The sequence below is a fragment of the Ammospiza nelsoni genome, chromosome 10, assembly GCF_027579445.1.
Source record: "Ammospiza nelsoni isolate bAmmNel1 chromosome 10, bAmmNel1.pri, whole genome shotgun sequence".
In the NCBI taxonomy this organism is placed as follows: domain Eukaryota; kingdom Metazoa; phylum Chordata; class Aves; order Passeriformes; family Passerellidae; genus Ammospiza; species Ammospiza nelsoni.
Genome location: NC_080642.1, coordinates 6939558 through 6961330, shown reverse-complemented (window position 1 = coordinate 6961330; position 21773 = coordinate 6939558). Strand labels below are relative to the sequence as shown.

At 42.5% G+C, this 21773-nt stretch overlaps 3 protein-coding genes across 3 annotated transcripts; 1 reads left to right on the top strand and 2 right to left on the bottom strand.

Annotated features, from left to right (window-relative positions):
- Nucleotides 1-1499: 1499 nt before the first annotated feature.
- On the bottom strand, nucleotides 1500-5840 carry NDUFB5 (NADH:ubiquinone oxidoreductase subunit B5). Its single transcript, XM_059479289.1, has 6 exons — nucleotides 5686-5840; nucleotides 5122-5210; nucleotides 4164-4230; nucleotides 3400-3461; nucleotides 2340-2446; nucleotides 1500-1755 (listed from the first exon to the last, which is right to left on the bottom strand). The coding sequence occupies exons 1-6, from the start codon at nucleotides 5816-5818 to the stop codon at nucleotides 1635-1637; spliced, it is 579 nt and encodes a 192-aa protein (XP_059335272.1). The 5' UTR covers nucleotides 5819-5840; the 3' UTR covers nucleotides 1500-1634.
- Nucleotides 5841-5933: 93 nt separating this feature from the next.
- MRPL47 (mitochondrial ribosomal protein L47) lies at nucleotides 5934-10091 on the top strand. The gene is made up of 7 exons (XM_059479374.1): nucleotides 5934-6169; nucleotides 6858-7003; nucleotides 7554-7614; nucleotides 8249-8345; nucleotides 8896-9026; nucleotides 9289-9384; nucleotides 9811-10091. Exons 1-7 carry the CDS (start codon nucleotides 6084-6086, stop codon nucleotides 9926-9928), a joined length of 735 nt encoding a protein of 244 aa, XP_059335357.1. The 5' UTR covers nucleotides 5934-6083; the 3' UTR covers nucleotides 9929-10091.
- A 1138-nt stretch (nucleotides 10092-11229) lies between these two features.
- On the bottom strand, nucleotides 11230-20631 carry ACTL6A (actin like 6A). The gene is made up of 14 exons (XM_059479622.1): nucleotides 20539-20631; nucleotides 19671-19747; nucleotides 19303-19477; nucleotides 18846-18946; nucleotides 17508-17605; nucleotides 16731-16825; nucleotides 16412-16518; nucleotides 16237-16326; nucleotides 15988-16049; nucleotides 15562-15676; nucleotides 15135-15215; nucleotides 14151-14246; nucleotides 13071-13157; nucleotides 11230-12495 (listed from the first exon to the last, which is right to left on the bottom strand). Exons 1-14 carry the CDS (start codon nucleotides 20561-20563, stop codon nucleotides 12415-12417), a joined length of 1290 nt encoding a protein of 429 aa, XP_059335605.1. The 5' UTR covers nucleotides 20564-20631; the 3' UTR covers nucleotides 11230-12414.
- Nucleotides 20632-21773: the final 1142 nt, after the last annotated feature.

Sequence of the window (21773 nt, the reverse complement as noted above, 5' to 3'; positions counted from 1 at the left end):
GGGATGTCCCCCCCTTCCAGAAGAAGAGGTCGGTGTGGGAATGCCCAGCCTGGGATGCCCAAAAAGCCTGTGGCAGTGCCAGGAGCCAGCCCCCAATTTCATGGCTTCAGGGGGAGTAGCTTTACCTTATAATGCCCTTTTTTGGCCTTTGCTGTGTTTCTCTCTGCTCTTCACTTTGAAAGAATAATGTCAGAGAAGAGAGAAATAAGAGTGATCTTTGTAGGGAAAAAAAATTGCTGCTGTTTTCAAGCAGTAAGTAAGAACACTACATATGCCTGGCAGCAACAGCATTAAAGAAATGATCAGTCCATGTAAAATGAAGATGCATAGAGCAGATGAGTTGCCTTCTACCCATCATCCACAATATATCCAAGGACTCATTGATCACTTCCAAGGAGGTGATGTGACCTTTGCTAGAACCACCTTTTACCTCAAAATTAAAATTTTCAAAAGGTGGTTCTAGGAAAATATCAAAAACAAAATTGAAAAATATTTGTACCCAGCTATGAGTAGGCTGTGAGGATGAGCAGGGTAGCACAGTGTTCTCAGCGATTTTCACTGCTGAAAAATCCAGTGTTGAGAACAATGTGAAACACTGAGGGCAGAATGTGATGTCCATGGAGACTTGCTGAAAAACAGACATTACATCAGACTTGTGAGCATCATTGGATGCTGGATAGAAAACACTAATGCAGGGTCAGACAGGTTTATTTTACCTGAGGAGACTTTGTGCTTTTTTAATGGCTTCTCTTATTAATAACTCAGCATTTATAAACAATGAGAGACATAAGACATATGAGCCATCTAACCTGAAAGACTGATTCTATCAGAAAGGGCAAGCAAAGCACTGATAGAAAATCAATGTCTTTCTAATGTCTGGCAGTGCCAGGAAATAGCAAACAAGGCAGGTTTTGCTTAAAATAGTCCATGCAGTCTTGCCTAATATAAAAATATAGAGTTTTAAGTTTCAAATCACTAGATGATATGGGTTTAGTTTGGGCTTATTTCCTTTTAAAAGTGAGGATTTTGAACACAGACAGATAATTTAGAGTCACAAACTGTAAGAGGCACTTTCCATCACTTGAGAAATTTAAAGTAGAGTACCATGGCCTGTAGACCCTGAGGAAACACATCCCTCTAGTGGCAAAAGCTTGCCAGGTGATGAGAGAACTCTATTCCCTAGGGAGTTGCCAGAAGTGGTGTGGAAGAACTGCTGCACAGTTCTGAAAATGCATGGCAGGTATATGTGAAGGTACTTTCCTACTTAGTTTATCTCCCACCAATTACCTGACACAAAGCACTGAGAAAGAAAAATCCCTTAGCTCCTTGTATCTTTCACTTAAAACTATAAACACTAGAAATCACAAAATGAAAACTAGTATTACCAACTTGTTTCATGTACATATGTTCTGAAGGAAAGGAGTGATTGTTGGCAATTGACACAAAGCATTTTCACTGATTAACAGTTTTAACAGCTGTATGAGTTAACTGCCACACAGTTTCTTTCAAGGAACTGGAATCAACACAAACACTGTTTATTCATTTCCATCAGCAAACAGCAGGATGTCTGTTCAACAGCACAGTCACAATTTGTCAGTATGCACTGAAAACCTTGCACACTGCCCGAAAATTGTTTAATTATCAGGTGTGGCTTTCATAGAATTGTCAACAAGATTTTTGTCAGGCGTTTCATAATGGTACCAAGGCCCATCTCCCCGGTGTCTCATCAGTCTGCGTGCCTCCAGCTCCAGCAGCCTAAAAAAAAGGCAATAGACACCTTCAGCATGAAGTTTGTTAATATTGAGCATTTCTGACAAAGCAATGATTTTAGCATCAATGGTTTATAAATACTGCTGAAGCATAGGTAGGACCAAAATATGAAGGGTTCAGCTAAGACATGAGCTATTATATCTTTTAATTTTGGTTGGTTTTTTGTTTTTTTCAGCAAGTCATTCCACAAAGGAGTAATAAAAATACTAGTAGTATTTTATTATTATTATATTTTATCACAGGTTCTTCTCTAAGAACATTGGAGCATTATTAAGGGCAAAAAGAGCTCCATTTGCTGATTCAGGAAGACAAAGGCAGAGCTACACCTTTATAAATGCCAAGTGTTTTGAAGACCCCCCCTGCCCTTGGATTGTTCTGGTAACCTGAATCCTGAGAGGGCAGCAATAACAGATCCTGTGAATCCCACTCTGGCAGCAGCCAGGGCAGGCAGCACTCAGGGGACACATGAAAGCACTTTATGTCAGCATCCAGCTCAGTATGTCATGCAAAATCAAAGAGTCAGCTCCAGTATGGATGAGGATTTTAACCCCCCCAACTACAGAGCATACCTCATCTCAGATTTCCTCACTTCCACAGCAAGCAGGGCCATGTCCTTCTCATAGTTCTTCTCAGGGGGGTCAAGTACATAACGAGCTATCCAGCGGGTTATGGGGTGCTGGAAAACACAACAGCAGAGATTGTCTGAGCAATTTCCAAACAGAAATGTCACCTTGTGTATCCACAGTCCTGAAAAGATGGCATGGACACCATGAGTGCTGCCATTCAAATCCTAACAGTAAAGTTACAAACAGGCACAACTACATGTGAGATCAGAACCCTAAAAAGTCTTTTGCAATCCTTAATGCCAAGACAACCTGCAGATGACTGTTCTGTAGCAAAATTAAAATTTAATGAAGATATAATTTATTTTCTTTCTGTTAAAGTTCCTTAAACTGCCACAGTAATCACAGAAGTGAACTCCAAATCTTACTGAAATCAGCAACATTTCAAAATTTTGCTTCCACATAGAGGGCATTTCACTAGGAACAGAAGTTTAAATGAGTTGAAACAGTCACAATAATATTGCTGAATTCAATTACTTCCTACCAGGAACAAAACAGTGCTTGCAGCAAGAAGCCAGGGACTAATTTTAAGAAAATACAGTTAAATTGAAACCATACAACCTTGAGTTTGTGACTAAAAAAATCTTCAATTCTAGATTCAAAAGTGTGTGTGATATGGGACTTGAAAACAAAAGAAAGAAATGTCACTTTAAACTCCAGGTTCTTAAGACATTGTAGGAAAAAAATAATAAAGACAAAATCTGCATGGTATGAATGCAGAGGACTTTTCTTACTATTTAGGAATATTATAGAAAAATTCTTGGCATACAGTTTCAGCAGTTTACTGCATACAGAGCATTTGCATCTGCTTGGGTCATTAAGAGATTTCCTATAGCCTTTTACATGTTCCATAAAGCCACAAAAAAGTTTACCAAAATTAGAACTGCACTATTTGAATTTTACTACACTGACAGACATCATCATACTCCATTCATTTTACTCCCAAAAGTATCTTCAAGAGAAAGGCTGTCCATAACATGCCCACCCTTTCACATGTTCCACTCACTTTGTGGTATTCCCAGTGCTCTGGAACATAACCTTCAGGAATCTCTGCAAGTTCAGCTTCACCTGACAAGGAAAGGAGGGAAAGAATATTTAACTCTGTGCTTATTTTCCAAAGCTACCTTATATTCTGCTTTTCAGATAAGGAAAAGGTCATTACTCCACACAGAGAGTACTAAATCCTTCAGTGTGAGCTCAATTCAGAAAAAATTGAACTTGCAATTTTTGCAGACACATCACACTGCAAGTATCTACTCCCAGATTTTAAGTTACAAACAAAAAGGGTAAAATTAGCAGTATACAGAAGAAACAACTTGGATTAAGTCCACAGAAATACCCTTTAAAGTACAGGAGCTGAAAGCATGGACTTTTCCTGATTTCTCTATTAAATTAATTACATATCATTACAGCAGGAGATTTAACACATGTATTGCCAAGCAGAATTTTGGCATCTTTGCTAGACAAAAACCCAGAGTTGCTGTCTTGTTAAAGCAAGTTCCTAAACTTCACTGGTGTTTGGAAAACTGCTAGAAGAGAGAATGGTTTTTTGTTATTTTTAATGTGAGAAACTTTTTTTAAAAAGCAACAACTAAAGCAAATATACTGGGAATATTTCTATGTACTTATATAATATCACTGTATTTGTTAGGCCTATTCCATGGCCTTCCAAGGAGAGAGCCCTAGAAGAGTGCTTTTTCTCTATGCATCATGCTTAATTCCCATTTAATAACTCTGACTGTACTTTGCTTAGCCTGACAGAGCACTCACCAACGAAGATGTTGATGTATGTTAAGAGCACAGCCACTGGTATTCCCGTCAGGAATAAATAGTATCTCTGTAGAGGGGATAAAAACAGTCAGTGTGGGAAACCCAGAACCCTGACAAAATTTACATGAGATCTGAAAACATCTGAAAACAGTGGAACAGCCAATAACTCTGAGATTTGCATTCTAGGCTGGGAAGGGATGTTGTGTGTAAACACTGCTGATTGCAATGAGTTCATTAATGAACAGAACACACGAAAGTGATGCTGTTCAGGTCAGTTCCCATCTCCCAGTGAGGTCAGTCTGTGCAGCAGCAAACAGCAACACCTCCCTGAAATCCCTCAGCATCTTGGCATGGCTGGCTCCAGCTGCAATCAGCACTGACAGCAAGGCAAGAATCCAACACCAGTGCAGTCATTGTGGGCTCTGCAGCTGAGGAAGGCAGAGAAATGAGTCCTGATCACAAGAAGGGAGTTGTATAAAATCAGCTCTTGCTGCTTATAAAAGGATTTATCCAAAACCTGACTTTGGAGGGGTCAAACTCAGGTCAGCCTTCCTAAATCTCACCTCTGTTGTTAGTGGTGTAGATAAGTGAAGGCAAATCCTGCAGAAGAGTAACTGATATGTTTCAAAAAGGAGGATGAAGCAAAAAGCACTCGTGGGTCATGCATATATGAACACAGACAGGTAATATAAGAATGCTACTGCAGCAGTAATTTAAGTACCTATCACAGCCTTTGCTATACAGCCAGTCTTTGAACTTCATCTGGCCCTGATTTTACAGCTTATGACCAAAAAATTCTTAAAAAGGACCTGAAATTCTTGTTTATGTAAATAGTGTCAGCCACATTTTAGATGCTATCACATAAACAACACAGGAGATTGTATTTTAGACACTCTTAACACCATTTGCAAGTGATGTGCTACAATGAATGCAATAATACATTTGATTTTTAACTCACCAACAAGCTCAAAAATCGAGAATCATAAAAACTTGTTGCCTTGATGATAAACATTCTCTTCCCATGGTCACCACTGTGTCGTACAGGAACTGAAAATTGAACCAGAGTATTACGGTTTTGTACTCCATTGGTGCTTGTGCCAGGACAAGGTCAAACATACGTGGGGAAAGGAAAATAGAAAGAAGAGTGTACAACAGCAGCTGAGTTTTGTGCAGTTCGCCTGAAGTAATTTCGTATTTTGTTAGCATTAACCTATTTTTCTTCAAACTACAGACAGGTACTACAGGTCTATGCCCACCTGTAAGCACAGACACGTGAATCAGTGAATGTCACCACACAGGGCCGAGGAAATGGATAATTACAATGCCAGGAGGGTCGGCCTCCCGCCCGTTTCCATCCATTTTTTCCCCAAACCCGGCAGTTTTCCATAGGAACGGGGAAGCAATGGGGACCTGCTCAGCCCCCGGCGCTCCCGCGGCCTCCGGGAGGGCACCTCTGTCCCGCTCCGCAAGGTCACCGGGCCCCCGCCGCCCCCGCCCCGCCGCTCCCCCGCCGGGGCCGTACCGAGAGTGCCGGGGAGGCGGGTGCCGATCCCGGTGATCCCGGTGGTCCCGGTGATCCCGGCGGTGCTGGCGCTGCCCGCCCGCCGCGCCACCCAGGCCGCGGCCGCCCGCAGCACCCGGCTCATGGCCGCCATGGCTGGGACTGGCACGGGGCGGGGCCGGCAGCGCCGCTTCCCGCCGCGGGGTGAAGCCGGCGGCCGCCATCATGGGAAAGGGCAAAGCCTTCCCAGTGAGCCCTGCCATAGAGGTGAAGCCGCGCGGGTGCCATGTTGGAAAAGGGCAGAGCCTTCCCTGTGCTCCATGTAGCGCGGGAGAGGGCGGGTGAGGCCGGGCAGGCGCCATCTTGGGAAAGGGCAGCTCCCGCCCCGTGCCCCCGGCGCGGTGGGAGGACGCGGGGCGATGGCGGCGGCCGCGGCCATGGCCGCGCTGGGCCGGAGCCTCACGGCCGCGCTCCGCCTGCCGCGGGCTCGGCCGGGACTCCCCGGGTACGCACCGCGCCGGGCGGACTCGGGCTCGGGCACGGAGGGGCGGGCGCGGTTCCCGGGAGGAAGGAGAGCCTGTGGCGGGAGGCGGGTGTCCGTGTGTCCCGCTGTCCGTGTGTCCGGCTCCCCAGCCTGAGCGCTGCAGTGCGGTGTATGGCCGCGTGTAAGGGCAGCACCAAGCGGCTCCCTGGGCCTGTGGAACCTGCGGGCATGGTGCTGGTGGGTTTGTGCTGTCCCGGGTGTCCATAGCTTTTGCCATGAAGGCCACGGGGGATTAGGGCGTGGATTCTCCCCCTCTGGAGCACCCAAACCCACCTGGACGTTGCTGTGTCACCTTCTCCAGGTGACCCTGCTTTGGCAGGGGTGTTGCACTGCCTGATCTCCAGAGGTTCTTTCCAATGCTAAAAGTTCCGTGTGTCTATGATGTACTCTTGTTCAGCATAGCTCAGATTTATTCCTTAATTTTTAATTGCTTATTATCTCTAAGTCTAGAAAATTTATAATTAGATGAGGTGAGGGGGAGGAGAAAACACCAAGATGACATCTTTGTGACTAACCAAAACTCTGCTTTTTCCCCACATGCCGTGATCTATCTGTAGGACCTGTGCCTTTGTGAATGAAACAAACATTCTCACTTAGCAGAATATTATTTTTCCTACCATACATAGTTTTCCTTCTAACTTTTATTTAGGATGGCACTCAATCTGTACCACAAGAACCCACCAAAAATTGAGACCCTCCATCAGGTGAAGTTCCTGCACACAACTGTGTCTCGGAGAGGGCTGGAAGAGTTTTTTGATGATCCAGGAAACTGGGGGGAAAAAAGTGTAAAGTCTGGTGAGTTATATTTAGCATTTCTGATAGCGATCTTTGAGCTGAAATCTGACCTGGGTTTTTTTGCATTATAGGGAGCATTCATAGCTACATAAAACTTATTTATCTATGTATATGTATATACATCCACTTGTGCATCTTAATTTTTGCTGTGTGTATTCAGTGTTTATGAAAGAAAATGGCAAATGTGCAGCAAAATGTTTTGCTGTAAGTCCTCTGCCTTGCTCTGAAGTCAGAGTGTATCACAGAAGAGATGTGCTTTGATGAAATATAAGTATTATGAAAGAAAACTAGTTCAGTGTCAAGATTCATCTGACAGCTTTCTGTATTTCCAGCCTTTTACAAGCACAAATAAAAACTATTTATAATTGCCTTTTTGAATTGTATTTTAAATGCAAAGCCGAACATGCTCAAGGATGGCTGTCCAAGCAGTAGTATTTTAAAAGTGGTTTTTATACTGTTGTGTCAGCTGAGCCTGATAGATGCATTTTTTATTTTCCAGAATAAGAGAACTTGGTTTCATTAAATTAAGGTGGATTTTTATCTTTTACAGGGGATTCATGGAATATAAAGCAGCTAAGGGGCAAGAGTAGTGAAGACTTGCACAAACTTTGGTAAGTAAGTTTTAGTGAAGAAGCTTCTCTTCTTTCAGAGCAGCTCTGCACATCAATAAAATGTGGCTGGTGAACTCATGATGCAGTAGCTTTAGTCTGACACAGAGCTCTGCGGGCTCCAGCCAGCTTTGGGCTTGGAGCAGCCCTGGTCCTGCTCAGAGCACAGAAGCTGCTCTGCAGGTGGCTGTGGGACAGCTGTGTCTAGTTCAGAGGGCTCAGCTTTGGTGCAAACCCTCTGGGGTTGTTTGAGTGGGCCCCTCTTGGTTGTCAGTACCTTCTGGTGGGGTGGGCACTTCATTCCATCAGGGTGTTCAGGCCTGCATTTATTCTGGTTTTGGAAGTTTCTGAAGCTGGATTAAGTTCAGGCTGAACTTAATCATTATTGTGAACAGCTTCTTCCTTGCTTTATCTTTTCCTGTGTACATGTGAGAAGAATCTGGCTTTGTCCAGGTAGTGGAAGACAAACTCTTCCCTCCTAAGCCCTCTTTGTTCCAGACTAAGTAAAACTGTCTCCCTCATTCTCCTCTTTTGTTTCATTAAATGAAGGCAGCAGGATTTGGGATGACAGATAGTAAGTGAATAACTGCTTAGCCATCCCAAAGTAATTTTTGAATTTCTGTGCTTTCTGCTCCAGGTATGTCCTGCTGAAAGAAAGGAACTTGCTCTTAACTCTAGAGCAGGAATCCAAACGACAGCGCAAGCCCATGCCAAGCCCAGAGCGCTTAGAAAAGGTACCTTTCTCATAATACATAAAAACTGTAACTCTTAAGTAAAATTGCTGAAAGATCAAGTGTTTGTTAAATTATTAAAGACCTTTTTTAAAAAAATTATTCCCCTGATTTAGTGTATGCACTAACAGCTCAAGTCATAATTTTCTCAGTGTCCAGTGGGCATTGCTGGGGCTGTGACCAGACTCCAGTGAAAACTAAAATAACCAATGGCCACTACAAACCATAAGCAAACCTTTTGTTTGCTTCTTCTGCTTCCTTCTGACCCCTGCCTCAGAGCTTCCTACACTTGTGCATCAGCACTGGATCTGGTTTATGCATCACCCAGCTGGTCTTTAATCAAGTGTCAGACTGTCAGTTATTTCATATCTGTCCTGCTGTCAAATTAGATTTTCCTTACTGTTCTAGTACACAGGCCCTGCTGAGAGAGTACTCATGATCAAACTCCAGCATATTTTACCTTTGTTTTCCCTTAAAATTTTGTCTTTGAGATCTTTTAAATTTTCAGCATTGTTTTTTGTTGGTGCATCCTGAAACTTTTTACCATTTCCAGGTAGAAACATCTATGAAAAATATAGATTTGGTTGTCAGAGAAAGAGAAATTGCTTTGAGGCTTTTACAGACGGGCCATGAAAAGCCAGTCCCTGGCGAGTGGAGACACGATTTCCTGGGACGCACCTTCTGGTATGGAAAACCTTTTTTAATGTGTGAGTTTTTCTTATGGTCTCTCCCAGAAAATCCTTATCTAATCAAGGAAGAATGCATAGACTGTACAGAACATAGGAGACACAGTTACAAACCAAGCCAGCAGGAGCTGGAAATAAACCCATATACAGATTCTCCCATCTCCCAGACCACTTTATCTTGAAACCAAGAGAAATTGGTAAAATCCTAGAATTAAGACCAAATGTACATTCTGTAATCATTTTTGATCTGTCTCCAACAGGTACAGTTACAAGGAATGGCCAATACCTTGGCACTTGAACAAAAAACACAAAAAGAAGAGATTCTATTACTTACCTCATGTGAATCACTTCATCAGGTAAAAAGATTATTTTGACATTGAAAGTTATCATCTGATCTGTTTGTGTTCTTATTCCACTTTAAAAGGAAAAAAATAGCTGTAATCTTTTGGTTTTCAGCTACTAGACTGAAAATTAGGCTTTTTAAAATACAGCTTGCTCTGTTTCTTTTTTTCTGTTCCCACCTTAGTTACTAAGGTACATGGTTATGCAGCAGCACTGTAAAAGTAATTTCAAGTGCAGAATATCAAAAACCCTCCCAGAGGCTGAACTTCTGTAGAATTCAGAAGTAGTGTAAAAATATTACTCTGCAGGCTTTTTTACTTATCAGAAGCAAATGAATACTGAAGTTGTTAATCACTGAGAGCCTCTATCTGATTGGGGGGAGCTCATTAAAGTGGTCTCAGGCTGGCTGGAAATGAACCACACCAACTGCTCTGTTTCAGACTCAGACTTGAAAAAGCCTTACGGAAAAGGGCAAGGCAGCAAAGCCTGGAGAGGACGAGGAGGAAGGTCTTGGAAAGGAAGTTCCCTGATGTTGCTGTGAAATCCCAGAGCCAGTAGTAGGCTGGAAGAGCACTGCAAGCAACTGGTCAAGTGTCTGTGGAACATGAATCATGTTCTGGAACCACAAACAACTCCACTGAGCATTCCAGAGAGTCCCCATCTTTTTCTGTTTTTAATACAACATTTGACTTTAATTAAACTTGTGATCTGGAATTAAAAAGCAGCTTTGGTACCTAACTCAAATCATCTGATCTCTCTCGTTTGCAGGAACAAATGTTGTGTTAGCCAGCTGTTACGAGAGTGAGAGATATATTAGGAACAGTGAAGAGCAGCCATGGAGTGCCAGCTGACAGTAACAAGTGTAGGGGTAACATTTACCTGGTTTAGTTTAACAAATGTGCATTAAAACCAGACAGAAACATGAAAGCATCTGAAGCTCACATATGAGCTATTTTCCTGAATATTTTCCCTGAGTTACAGGTAAGCTATGCAAGGTGTGTTTGTTCTCTGCATAAATGCACTGGTAAATGGGCTCTTTGGTCTGTTATGAGGAATTTTTTCCACTGCTTTAAGTCTGGCTTCTTAGAAAGTATGAAATACTCAGCATGGAAACTTCTAATACAATTGTCCTACCTTGATTTCTGACAATTCAAACACTTGTACAATGCTTTTTTGCACAGTGCAAAATGTTTGAAAGAAGGCTGCAGTGTCTTCTATGAAATTGAAGGAGGTACTGCTGTTGCTCTCAGTGGATTAAACAGCTTCACCTTTCACTTCAGGAAGGCTTTTAACTCCACATGTGGTCATCTGGAAATCTAGATTGAAGTCACAAATAGCAGTCTTTCAGGAAGCAAATGTGCTCAGCAGCATAATCTGGTAAAACACTGCAAGGGAACCAGTACTGTTTCCTGTATCTATCTCCAGCATTTGGACCTTCACCTTCTCTGCATCACACAAAATTCCCACTGTTTAAACTCAGAGTCTTTAGTGTGAGAAAACCTCCAGCAGTGTTTTACTCTCCCTCTGCTGCTGGAATATTAGCAGATATTACTACTGTACTGCAATTCTTTTAAGAGAAACAGAAGATAAAAGCTGATTTGGCATAATGAAATCTAAGCATGCCACAGAAGGAAAGCTTAAAAACAGCACCCGCTGCAGTGCACTGAGGCAGCAGTTCAGTTATGGTCCATGTTCCACCTGAATGGAAACTGGACTGAGTCTTTATTCCCAAATGACAACAGCTGGTGACTTTGCAGTTTTTTGCAAGAGAAATATGGTTTGTCAATAGCTTTGAAAACCTGATCAAGCAACTTTGTCTAAAGAGCAACTCAAGATTCTCATGATAAGACAAAAGCAGATCGGTTTGATAAATTACTTTATTATTTGGAGGTAATGTGAAACTTTTCAAATAGAGGCCTCATAATTATTTACCCACAAGATCTTTTAGGATACAAAAACGTAGCAGTACTGTTTATTTTTTTTTTAGATCAGTTAAATGCTATTTGGTTTTCCACAGCTTTTGAGATAAGGAGCAAAACTTCATTATGTCCCAAAACAGATCACCACACCATTGTAAATTAAGCTTAAAAGCAACATTGAGCTGTGTCTTGACAGCCAATTCCTGCTGAAGAAAAGACATCCCCATTCCTGTGACCCTGAGTGCACCTTCCCCCTGCAAACACAGGCACTTACAGACCCTGCTGGGAGGCACAGGGGGGGCCACACCAGGGGCTCCCTGCAGAGGGTCAACCACGCACTGAAAGCTTCTGACTCTGCTCCCAGTCCTGGAGAGGCAATTCTTTGTCTCAATCTCCCTGTCCTGAACAGGCTTTGCTTCTCACCAACATCACAAAGGCATTAAATACATTCTTACACATCAGGTGGAAAGCATTGCTTGCTTACTGAAATGAAAATGCTCCATAATAAAAAAAATTAACAAACCAGTGCTTAATATAACATTCACTCCATGGAATGTAACACTTCTGTGATACAGTAAAAGTTTACACTAAAATAGATTGCTGAATACAAATTTTCAACTTTTAAAACAGCAGAGTAACTTTCTCTGCAAGTACTCACAAGCTTGTTCAAATATAAAAGACCAAATTTTATTTTTTAAGAGAAAAATAAGAGCAATTTAAGGCCAAAGTACCAGCAAGGAAGACTAGTATGTGAAAATAGACAAGAAATTAGACAAGAAATAATTAATAAATAAGCACAGGCATTTGCAAGGTTATGCCTCTATCTATTAGCTAACCTGTAAAGCTGTTCCCAGGAAAAGATACTAGAGAAAATAGACATTTATACAAAATTATAAAATGCTTGTTACAGGAATTATTGCTTTACAAGGGACATAAACATCCTTTTTCTATTATAGTACCAATTAGGTCTCTGAAAATTTCTAACTTTGTTAAAATGGAACTTGAATTATGCAAAAAACCCAATATAAACTTCCTACAAAAAGGAGTCCATCCCATTCCTGAGTATGCTAAAGCTATAAAACAGAAGGAGCACCGAGCAGGCAGCAGTTTTCACAGTAAAGAGGTCTAAGGACATTTTCTTTCTACACACTGTTTCCCTCCTTCTTCATATTCTTGTTTGGAAATCCACATCTGCTGGAAAGTACCCTAGAAAAATAAAGAAACAAAAGCAACACACAATGAAAAAACATCAGAACACAAATGATGGTTAATTGAAACATGATTAGGTTTTCCTAGGAGGGAAAACAAGCAAGTCCTTACATTCAATTAAGTATTAGGACTTGACTGCTTAAGTGTCTTTTCCTTGAGTTTTATTGCTAAGGGATTAAACTCAAGACAGGAAGGGCAGCACCAAATGCTGATTCCAGTCTCCCTTTCCCATGATGATAAATTAACCCCCAAAAAGCACTTCAGCGCTCAGTAACTTGTAGAATTAACCTCAGGAATATGATGCAGAAACAGGTTTGCTACTTTCATGGTCTACCAGATACAGTCTAGAGAAAATACATACATTTCAAGGTTTTACCTTGCCACTAAAAACGGGAGAACATGGCAGGATATGTTGTCACTGGAAACACTCACACCTCTTTTTAAAGCAGATTCTCTTCCCCTTACCATGAGGACAGCCAAAGTTATGATTACATAGCACAGACTCTGCAATGCACAGATGTCTGGTGGCAGTGCTGTTCAGCACAGCAATGCAGTAACACAGCTTTACTAACCAAAGAAGCCAGAATGGAGCCCCCAATCCATGAGCTGAACCTCCTCTCCACAGTGGTGTTGTTGGCTATCAACTTCAGGCGCATGCTCTGCACAGAAAGGGAGCAAATGTCACACAAATGTAAGCTGGTGACCTTCAGGGACAAGCAGCACAAGGAACCTGGTGCCTATACCAATATCAGCTGAAAAAGGTCCATTTTAGTACATCTGCAACACTGCTCATCTGCCCTGCATTTGCAATTCAAAACAGCCACAGTGGAACAGGAAATATGGTTTTTACCTTGTGATCCAACAGCAATGGTTAAGGCAAGGAATGGGCAGGTGAAGAGCAATAATATCACAGTGTGTAGTGTCATCTCCAACATGCACTGGGACTAAAATGACTTATATTGCTAGACTTAAGTCATCTAGACTTATTTGGATCCATTCACTCCTTTTGCTTTCCAAATGCCTTAGAGCAATAAAATCTTTGAATTTTAAATGGGCTCCTCCTCAGCTATTATAAGCAGTGAATACATTTCTCAGTTTCTGCTAACATTCATCATTTCAGAGTTGTCCCAAGCAGAACATTTTTGCTTGAATACTAAAATACAAGAAATATCATAATCTGTATCTACTCTCAGATGCGAGGTATCAATACTTTCTTCAACATCAAATTATTAAAAAAATATGTTACTCAGAGACAAAACCTGGTGATTTCGGTTGTCTGCAGAATTAAGGAAAAACAATTGCCACAACAAAGTGACCTCAGGCAGAATGACTGAATGTGCCTCAAGTTAGTCAGCAACACTTCAAAAGAGAGACCATCGAGAGAAATACTGGCTGTTGCTTGGGGACAATTAGAGAACTTAGGATCACAGTATGAGAGCAAGAGTGGAGCAGTAAAATACTCAAGGAATATTGGAGTATATTCTGTATGAAACTCCTCAAGAATTCTTTCTTTTCTTTAGAGAGGGAGGTTTCTAAACCCTGCAGAAATCTATTCAGCTAAGAGTATCAAAGCCACAATATCCTTGTGTACTTATGTGGCAGAAAAGTAAAATGTTAAGTACTTAATGCAATAATGGAAAGTGTTGTTTTACCGGTGGGGTTTTCTGGGACAGCTCCCTGTTCAATCTGTCAGTGAAACTCTGTATTAGAGTGTTTCCTCCTGCTACAATCACACTGCCATACAGACCCTAAAAAGAGAAAAAAAAATACCTGGAGCTTTACCTTGGAAATCATTCTGAAAACAGCTCTTCCTCACAATAGAGAGGGGTGGCACGAGAATGTATAGTCAACAACAACAATGCAACAGTATTACCTCTTCCAATTAAATTTATTATTTAATCACTTAAAAATATTGCAAGGCAGCTTAATATTAAACTACAAAAGGAAGGAAGAAGCCATATGTTCTACATGATTTCACTGAACAATTTCTACTATGGAAAACCCTCAACCTGCAGATCTCCTCTGTATGCAAATTGTTGAGTTTTTTACAGCTGAATGCAACCTCAAAAGAAAACCCCACAGCCCTGCAGCAGTTTTCTATCTCACTGCTGCTGCAGTTGTTGAACACACACCATGGCCCAGCCCACTGAGCCCTCCTCACACTGGTTAACAGAAAAAAATCGTTGAAAGAACTCTCATGCAATCCGTATCAAACCGACACCTGACAGCACATTTTAAATTAATTTTAAAAATAACGTTTTCCTTTATAACTTCTTTATAAATTCCATGTATATTCTAAACATAACAATGCCTAAAAATCTGAGGATAACACTCCAACTTAGAAACATAAATGCTTATCTGAAGCCAGTCCAATCCAAATTATGCAGTGCCAGCCACAAAATCTGCGCATCAGATATTTATATATGGGTAGAAACAGTAAGTAAAAGGTCCTGATTTAGCATTTTGTAAGACAAACTAATGGTACATATCCCTATATAGAAATACATAATACTTACAGAATTATCCTAACATATTTATCATTATCCTAGGAAATCTCTTCACTTTGCTGTTCTAGTCCCAAAAACACGCACAGAAATATCTATGCCTAAAATACAGCCTGGCTGAGTGGCACTTACCGGCCTGATATCTATATCACACATTCCAACACTTGTTGTGACAACGTGGCTCACACCCAGCATCGTGTTACCAGATAAACCCTGCAGGGAAATCAGGAATCTGCACATCACTGCTTCAAGAGAGCAAGGCATAGAAAAGCCCTGAATGAGCTGAATTTTACAAGTGTTACTGGAGAGGGAGCTAAGCATTTTGTTAGGGAAGGAATAAAAATATCCCTATTTTTCCAGTCACCTCATCACCACCCAATTTGAACATTTCATCCTTCCCTTCCCCAGCCATAATTCAAGACAGGCAAACTCTACGCCCAGGAGAACTCCACAATGCAAATACATCCAAATCACAGGATTAAAAATGTTATACAAAAGAAGCCATGTGATAGCCCAGTCATGCAGAGCCTTCCAATCTCAGCTATCACAGTGCTTTTACCTTTACATTGGAAGGGTCAAACAATCCCTCAGGAATTTTCAGACGCTCAGCACCAAAGTCACAGTTGTAGCCATTGGGGAACTCATAATGAACTGTTGGCATCTGTGCTGCTACCCTGGAGCATCAGACAGAAAGCAACACATTAAAATGCTCTCTAAACAGGATATCAAGTGATCTAAGCAGTGTTATAAACTACAGTTCCAATGGGAATACCGTGATTCATAAGACTTCCAATAATATTTATTATGATCTCATCTTGGAATATTCAACAAAAAACTATCACCTGGGTATATGCAGTACTCCTACTTGCATAAATCATCAATTTTAGATAAAACCTTCTTCCATAACAAAACCAGCCAACAGCAGTGAACAGCACCACACACACAACTGGTAACAGATTTTACAAGAAAGAAAAAAGTAACATACTGTTCATCATAGGTTGAATCTGATACTTGGAGGACAGAAGCCTGGAAGTCCTGAATGACACACTGTGGAGTTAAAAATAACATGAATTTATAGAAATTTTAATCTTCAGTTTTATAAAATTTATAGAATTGGTAGTAACTTTACAAAAATTTTTCTCATTCTTCAAGAGAAAATGCTGATATACTTGTGAACAAAACTTATTTATGGAACACTCAGGGGAGGTGAGAGCAGGAGGAATGACCTACTTACATTACACATGTAGTTGTGCCAAGACCTGGTGACCTGGGGCAACTTCTCTTTTCTCTTCCAATTTGCTGGTGACCCCTCACGGACTGCCTCCTGAGATTGTAGGGTACAAAGTCATCAGGTAAACATTTAAGCCTCTCCCCAAGACATCACCTATTAAATAAAGTTATTTTCCCACCTTTGAAGCAATCATATATGGAGGAATTATCTCTACGTTCATTTCCTGAAACAACTCCCGGCACTGCATAGTGATAAAGTCTCCTGCAAGTGGAGATTTTACAATACCTGGAAAGCAAAGAGGGGATCCAAAATAAAAACAAAAACAACTAACATGGAAAGTATCCAAATCATGCTCTCCCAACTATTTGTCAGTGAACACTATTAGGATTTTTTTCCTTTTTAAGGGGGCACAGAGATGTAAAAGCAGTAACACAACTGTGCAAGAAATCCCTCTAATCACTTGATACTGCAGTGCTGTAATCCATGAAAGTTCATACCTTGCTGAAGTACATATCCATCATGCACTGGAATAGCAGTGGTGTGTGTTGCTCCACTATCCAAGATGAGACCTGTAGATCTCCCATTAGCAAAACTAGTCGAAGTGATTAAGGAAAACATTGTAATTTTCATTTAGAAAAAAAAGTGCTGCCATACAATTAAATCACAACTAGGAATGAGGACCCCAACATGTTATTCCTTGCCTCTGCAAAGGGATTTGTCGTTTTCCAGTGTGTACCATCTTTCTGTGAAGTGCAAAATCTCATAGAGAGAGCAGCATTTAACTTCTATCTGTGAACTAACTCAGGCTTTGGAGGCTCAAGGGTGAGACTTTGTGCCATTACTATGCAGCAAGCTCTGAGTACATCCAACTCATTTAGACTCGAAGCTGGAAACATGTTATTAGGTAAAATAATTACAAATGTTCTTCTTAAGGCTATGAAAACGTCAAGCTCTAATTACCGTATTTAGTAGTGTGCACATCACCATTTCAGTTCTGTAATATTCTTATTCAGAGTATACAATGAAAAAAAAAACAATAAAAAAAAAGACTTTGACCCCAAGGACAGAGTCAGATTGGGAGAACTTCAAAAATGAGCTCTGATGCCTTAAAGTTCAGAAAATGCATTTGTTTACTTCCTCCCTGGATCTTTATGGAAAAAATCAATTTTAAGAAATTAGGCAGGCTGTTATACTTGGAATTGCCTGGAAAAAGTTTACCATAATTTCCTGGGGGAGGAAAATAAAACCAAGCAGTGAAACATTTGAAAGGATACGCTGTCAGAACAGCAGTTTTACACAAGAAAAAGGCCGGGATGTTGTAGTGCTCAAACATCAGTTCCGTCAGTTTCTCACGCTTTGCCCTGGTATTCCACTAAAAAATAATAAACCCAAACCACAAGGAAGTGACCAAAAGGAAGCTGTGTTTGCACACTAATAGATTGCTAACACAATAAAGAAATTATTAGAAAAACTGCAGCCACGGTTTCCAATCATACCAAAATTCTACATAAATGGATTTATAGTAATTTACTTTAGAACGTTTTTCATTCCATTTATACTACAACACATCAATGTTTATCTGTCACACAAAAGTGCCACACACCTTTCATGTTACATTACATTTCTACATTTCTGCAGCTCTTTCAGTGTCAGGCTCCCAAAGAACTCTCTAAAGCAAGCATCCTGCCTTTAACAAGGGGGAAGATACATGAAGGAACTTGCCCAGTGGGAAGAAAAATAAATCCAGACTTTCCAGTTCCCAAAGTACCTTTCTACAGTTCTACTGTAGTTGTGATTAAGCCAGGATATAACTGAAATATTCAGCACATTACTGAAAATGTGAAGTTTTTTCCAAGCCAATACAAGAACGTAAGATTAGGTTTTTAAGGAGAATTTCAATGGGAATGTCTCTATTCAGACACCCACTGAGCCATCAAACAGCCACTGCAAACTCATCCACACTCCACAAGCTGTGATTCAACACAAGGGAACAATGAAATTCAGCAAAATCCTTTTCATAAGGTTTTCTTAAAGAAAGGTATCACTTGTGTATGGCATGTCTACCTTTTCTACTCTGACTTCAAGATCTGCCTTCAAATGCTGAGCATTTTAAAATGACAGAAACCTTGTCCATATTTTCCCAGAAATTTGTATTCATCCACTTCAGCTGCCTTACAGGACAACTTACAGAAAGTAAGACAGAAAAATTAAAACTTCTCCATTGCAAATATTATTCTGTGTCACTTAATGTTACTTGGAAAACTAAATGAAGCAAGATTTTTTATGGCTTTTTATTAAGTGTAACTTAATATATAAGACATCCAAGCATCTTTTTTCTTTTTATTCTAAGCAGTAAAATTTCTTTTTTTAACTTTTGGCTTCTTTTCAGTAAGTGAAAAACAATAGCATATTGTACATACTTCCTAATACAACTCATGAAAACTATTTCAAATTGAGGGTTTTCCAGAAGCTGTCCAAGTATTTCAAAATTGTCACTTCTGCAGCTAAGTTTTAGCACTTGTCACCTACAAGCCATTGTCAGACTTATCCAGGACTAATGTTTACAGAGTTATCAAAAAGACTTATCAAAATGCACAGCTGCTTTTACTCACTGGTGCTTCAGACATAAGGACAGGATGCAAACTTGCTTCAGATTTAATATGCATCTTGTAAGTGTGATCCAAAATTGCCTGGAAACTATCCCAGTCTTCAACTATAACAACATTGAGACAAACAGGTTAGTTACTTCTAAATTTTGTTTCATTTCATAAAAACATAAATGCTTTCCAATTTAGTTTTTTGCATAGAGCTCTTCAATCAAAAGCTGTCCTCAGCAGACACACACCTCCTCTAACAGATCTGGAGAATTCTCTTCCTCCACAATTCACATGACATCAACAATTATACAGAAAGCCCACTAACAGTGAAAACCAACCACATCTCCATGCAATTTGTAAAGCAGGAATTCTGTTCTTACAGCCTCTGCTGCTGTACATAACATCTGTCAACACAACAGCCTGGCAATGCTATTTTTTTAAATTCAGGTAGAAAAAGACAAGAGCACCATACTCATTCCATTTTTTAGAGGTGAAATGGCTTCCATATTCTCCCTTGGAACTCTCAGGGCATTAGTGTCTATGTAGTAGGTCGGGCCCCCTTGTTTGCCTTTGTCACCATCTATCTCCATCAGAGTGCTGCCATTGTCCCTTTCCAGCACCACACCAATGGCTGTTGGAAAATCCACCTGCAAGGCAAGAGGCAAGCAGCACATAAGGATTAGCAATGTTCTGCAAGTTGGTGTTTTTCTCATAAATTCACAAGTTTCTTTATACAATACAGTCAGAACAAACCCCAATGTATTCAGAAGGGTTGTAACTCGCAAAGACTTTTTAAGGCATAAATTCATGTTGAATTTCCATTGAGGCAGATTCTCTCACCTTTGGGCAGTCCTCGCCTGCATAGCCTGCTCTCACTGTGTATGAGCCAATGTCAAAAACCAGAGCCCCAACTTCATCTGAAAAGATTGTCAATAAAGAATTGTTATTACACTCTTCTGCAACTCTAACCTTTCCCTGCCCACTGCCTGCTTTAATTGGAAAGCAAGACAAGCAAATCAAGGGATCTTTTACAAAGCAAGAAGAAACTTCTCTATTCAGAACTCCCGCTACCAGAGAGCAGTTGGAAAACTGCAGACAAGCTTTAACTGGGGCATTGCAATCCCTCCGTTTGGCGTAAGGCAGAGGACTTTAGTAGAAGAGTTTGGAAAACGTAGTAGCAGCTAAAGGGATCGCGAGATAAAATTTTCAAGAAGTTCTAATTTAACAGCCACACGAAGCCAGGCGAGCGCAGAGCCCCCGCGGGTGATGAGGATGAGGAAGGTGGGACTGAAAACATCAACCGTGTGAGGGAAGGGGTCAGAGCGCCCATCCCTACGGGCCCAATCCTGATCTATGCACATCCTAAAGGAAACCTGTGGGAAAGGATCGGATGTCACAGGGGATGTGCACAGGGGGAACCACACCCGGCTCCCAAAGTGCGGGGACCTTCTCCGGACCTTGGCACGGCGGATCCTGCCCAAGGCCGCGGCGCGAGCGGTACCCGGCGGAGGCACCTCGGGGCCGCCAAGGACATAAGCAACATAAACCACATAAACAAGGCCCGCCGCCTCTTCCTCCTGCTCCTCACGCGTGGGACACGGAGGGGCCGCGGCAGCGCCGGGTCGGGCTGAGGGAGGCGGGAAGCGCCCGCCGGGGCCGCACGCGCCGCCTCGCGGGGCGGGGGAGGGGAGGGCGGCGCCGGACTCACCTCCCCCGTACACGCCGCCGCTCATGGCTGCCGCTGGGCCCGGGCCCGGCCCCGCCGTCCGCCGTGCCCGCGCCGCGCCGCCCGGCCCCGCTCCCCGCCTGCCCCGGTGTCCGCGGGCCCCGCGCTCCCCGCCCGCTCCTCTCGCCGCCGACCCAGCAACAAAAGCGCCCCGGCCACGCTCCCCGCCCGCGGCGCGGCCCGACCCGCAGCGCCGTCGCCCGCCCGCCAATGGCAGCGCCGCGCGGGCAGAGCCGGCCAATCGCGGCCGGCGGGAGGCGGGGCCTTGCCGCGGTCAGCCAATCCTGAAGCCAGACGCGGAGGGCGGGCTGGCGAGGGAGTGCAGGGCGGGGGGGCGGTGTGAGGGGAGCGGCGGCGGGAGGGGACGGGAGAGCGCAGAGGAGGCTGGGGGGTGAGAGGAGTGGGGCAGGTGAGCTGGGGACCGTGAGAGGAATCACAGAATGGTTCAGGCGGGAAGGAACCACAGTGTATCCTCTGGTCGCACTTCCCAGCGCCAGCAGGGTCGTCCCAGAGCACGTGGCACAGGATTGTGCAGAGGGTCCTGGGGTATCTCCAGTAGGGGCGACTCCACATCTTCTGTGGGCAATCCGCTCTAGTGAGCGATCATTGCACAGGAAAATTCTCTCATATTCGGGTGGAACTTCCTGTACATCAGTTTCTGCCCGGTGTCTCTTGTTCTGTTGCTCATCACCACCTGAGAAGGGCCTGATCCATCCTTTGCTGACATTGTTGAGTTCACCTCCTCCCGAGGCTGAAGAGGCTCTGCTCCCTCAGCTTCTCCTCATGAAACACTCCATTCCCTTCTTCATCCTCTGCTAGGCAGCTCCAGGAGCTCCCTGTCCTCTTGTATTGAGCCCAGAACTGGACATGGGCCCTCCCCAGTATCCACCTGACAGGAGCCTATAACCAAGTGGGATCAGCCTCTTCTGAGCAACCAGTGACAGGACCAGGGGATATAATATCAAACTGTGCCAGGCACAGGTTGGACTCAGTCTCAGAGATCTTTTCCAACCTAACTGATTCTGTGACTCCCCTGCTGCTCTCCCTGCTCTGTTGGGCTCTTCCACTGAAATAAAAAGCTTTTGAAGCCTGTCTTGGTAACCCTGCCTCGCGTGGTTCCTTTCTTGCTTGGGGCAGAGCCCTTGGTCCCCAGGGCTGGTGTGTCTCGGAGCTGGGCAGTTCAGCTGCCAGTTTTCCAGCTGAACTTGTAGTTAGGA

Bases quoted from the DNA above. Each gene is read 5' to 3' on its own strand.
- NDUFB5 (XM_059479289.1), bottom strand. From the start codon at position 5,818: ATGGCGGCCATGAGCCGGGTGCTGCGGGCGGCCGCGGCCTGGGTGGCG. The intron at 3,462-4,163 runs GTGAGTGCTCTG...TTTCCTTGTCAG, and splicing joins ATACATCAACATCTTCGTTG to GTGAAGCTGAACTTGCAGAG. The intron at 1,756-2,339 runs GTATGCTCTGTA...CCTTTTTTTTAG, and splicing joins GTGAGGAAATCTGAGATGAG to GCTGCTGGAGCTGGAGGCAC.
- MRPL47 (XM_059479374.1), top strand. From the start codon at position 6,084: ATGGCGGCGGCCGCGGCCATGGCCGCGCTGGGCCGGAGCCTCACGGCC. The intron at 7,615-8,248 runs GTAAGTAAGTTT...TTTCTGCTCCAG, and splicing joins GAAGACTTGCACAAACTTTG to GTATGTCCTGCTGAAAGAAA. The intron at 8,346-8,895 runs GTACCTTTCTCA...TACCATTTCCAG, and splicing joins GCCCAGAGCGCTTAGAAAAG to GTAGAAACATCTATGAAAAA.
- ACTL6A (XM_059479622.1), bottom strand. From the start codon at position 20,563: ATGAGCGGCGGCGTGTACGGGGGAG. The intron at 19,748-20,538 runs GTGAGTCCGGCG...CAATCTTTTCAG, and splicing joins CGGCGGCGTGTACGGGGGAG to ATGAAGTTGGGGCTCTGGTT. The intron at 17,606-18,845 runs GTGAGTAAAAGC...ATTATTTTTTAG, and splicing joins TCCTTATGTCTGAAGCACCA to TGGAATACCAGGGCAAAGCG.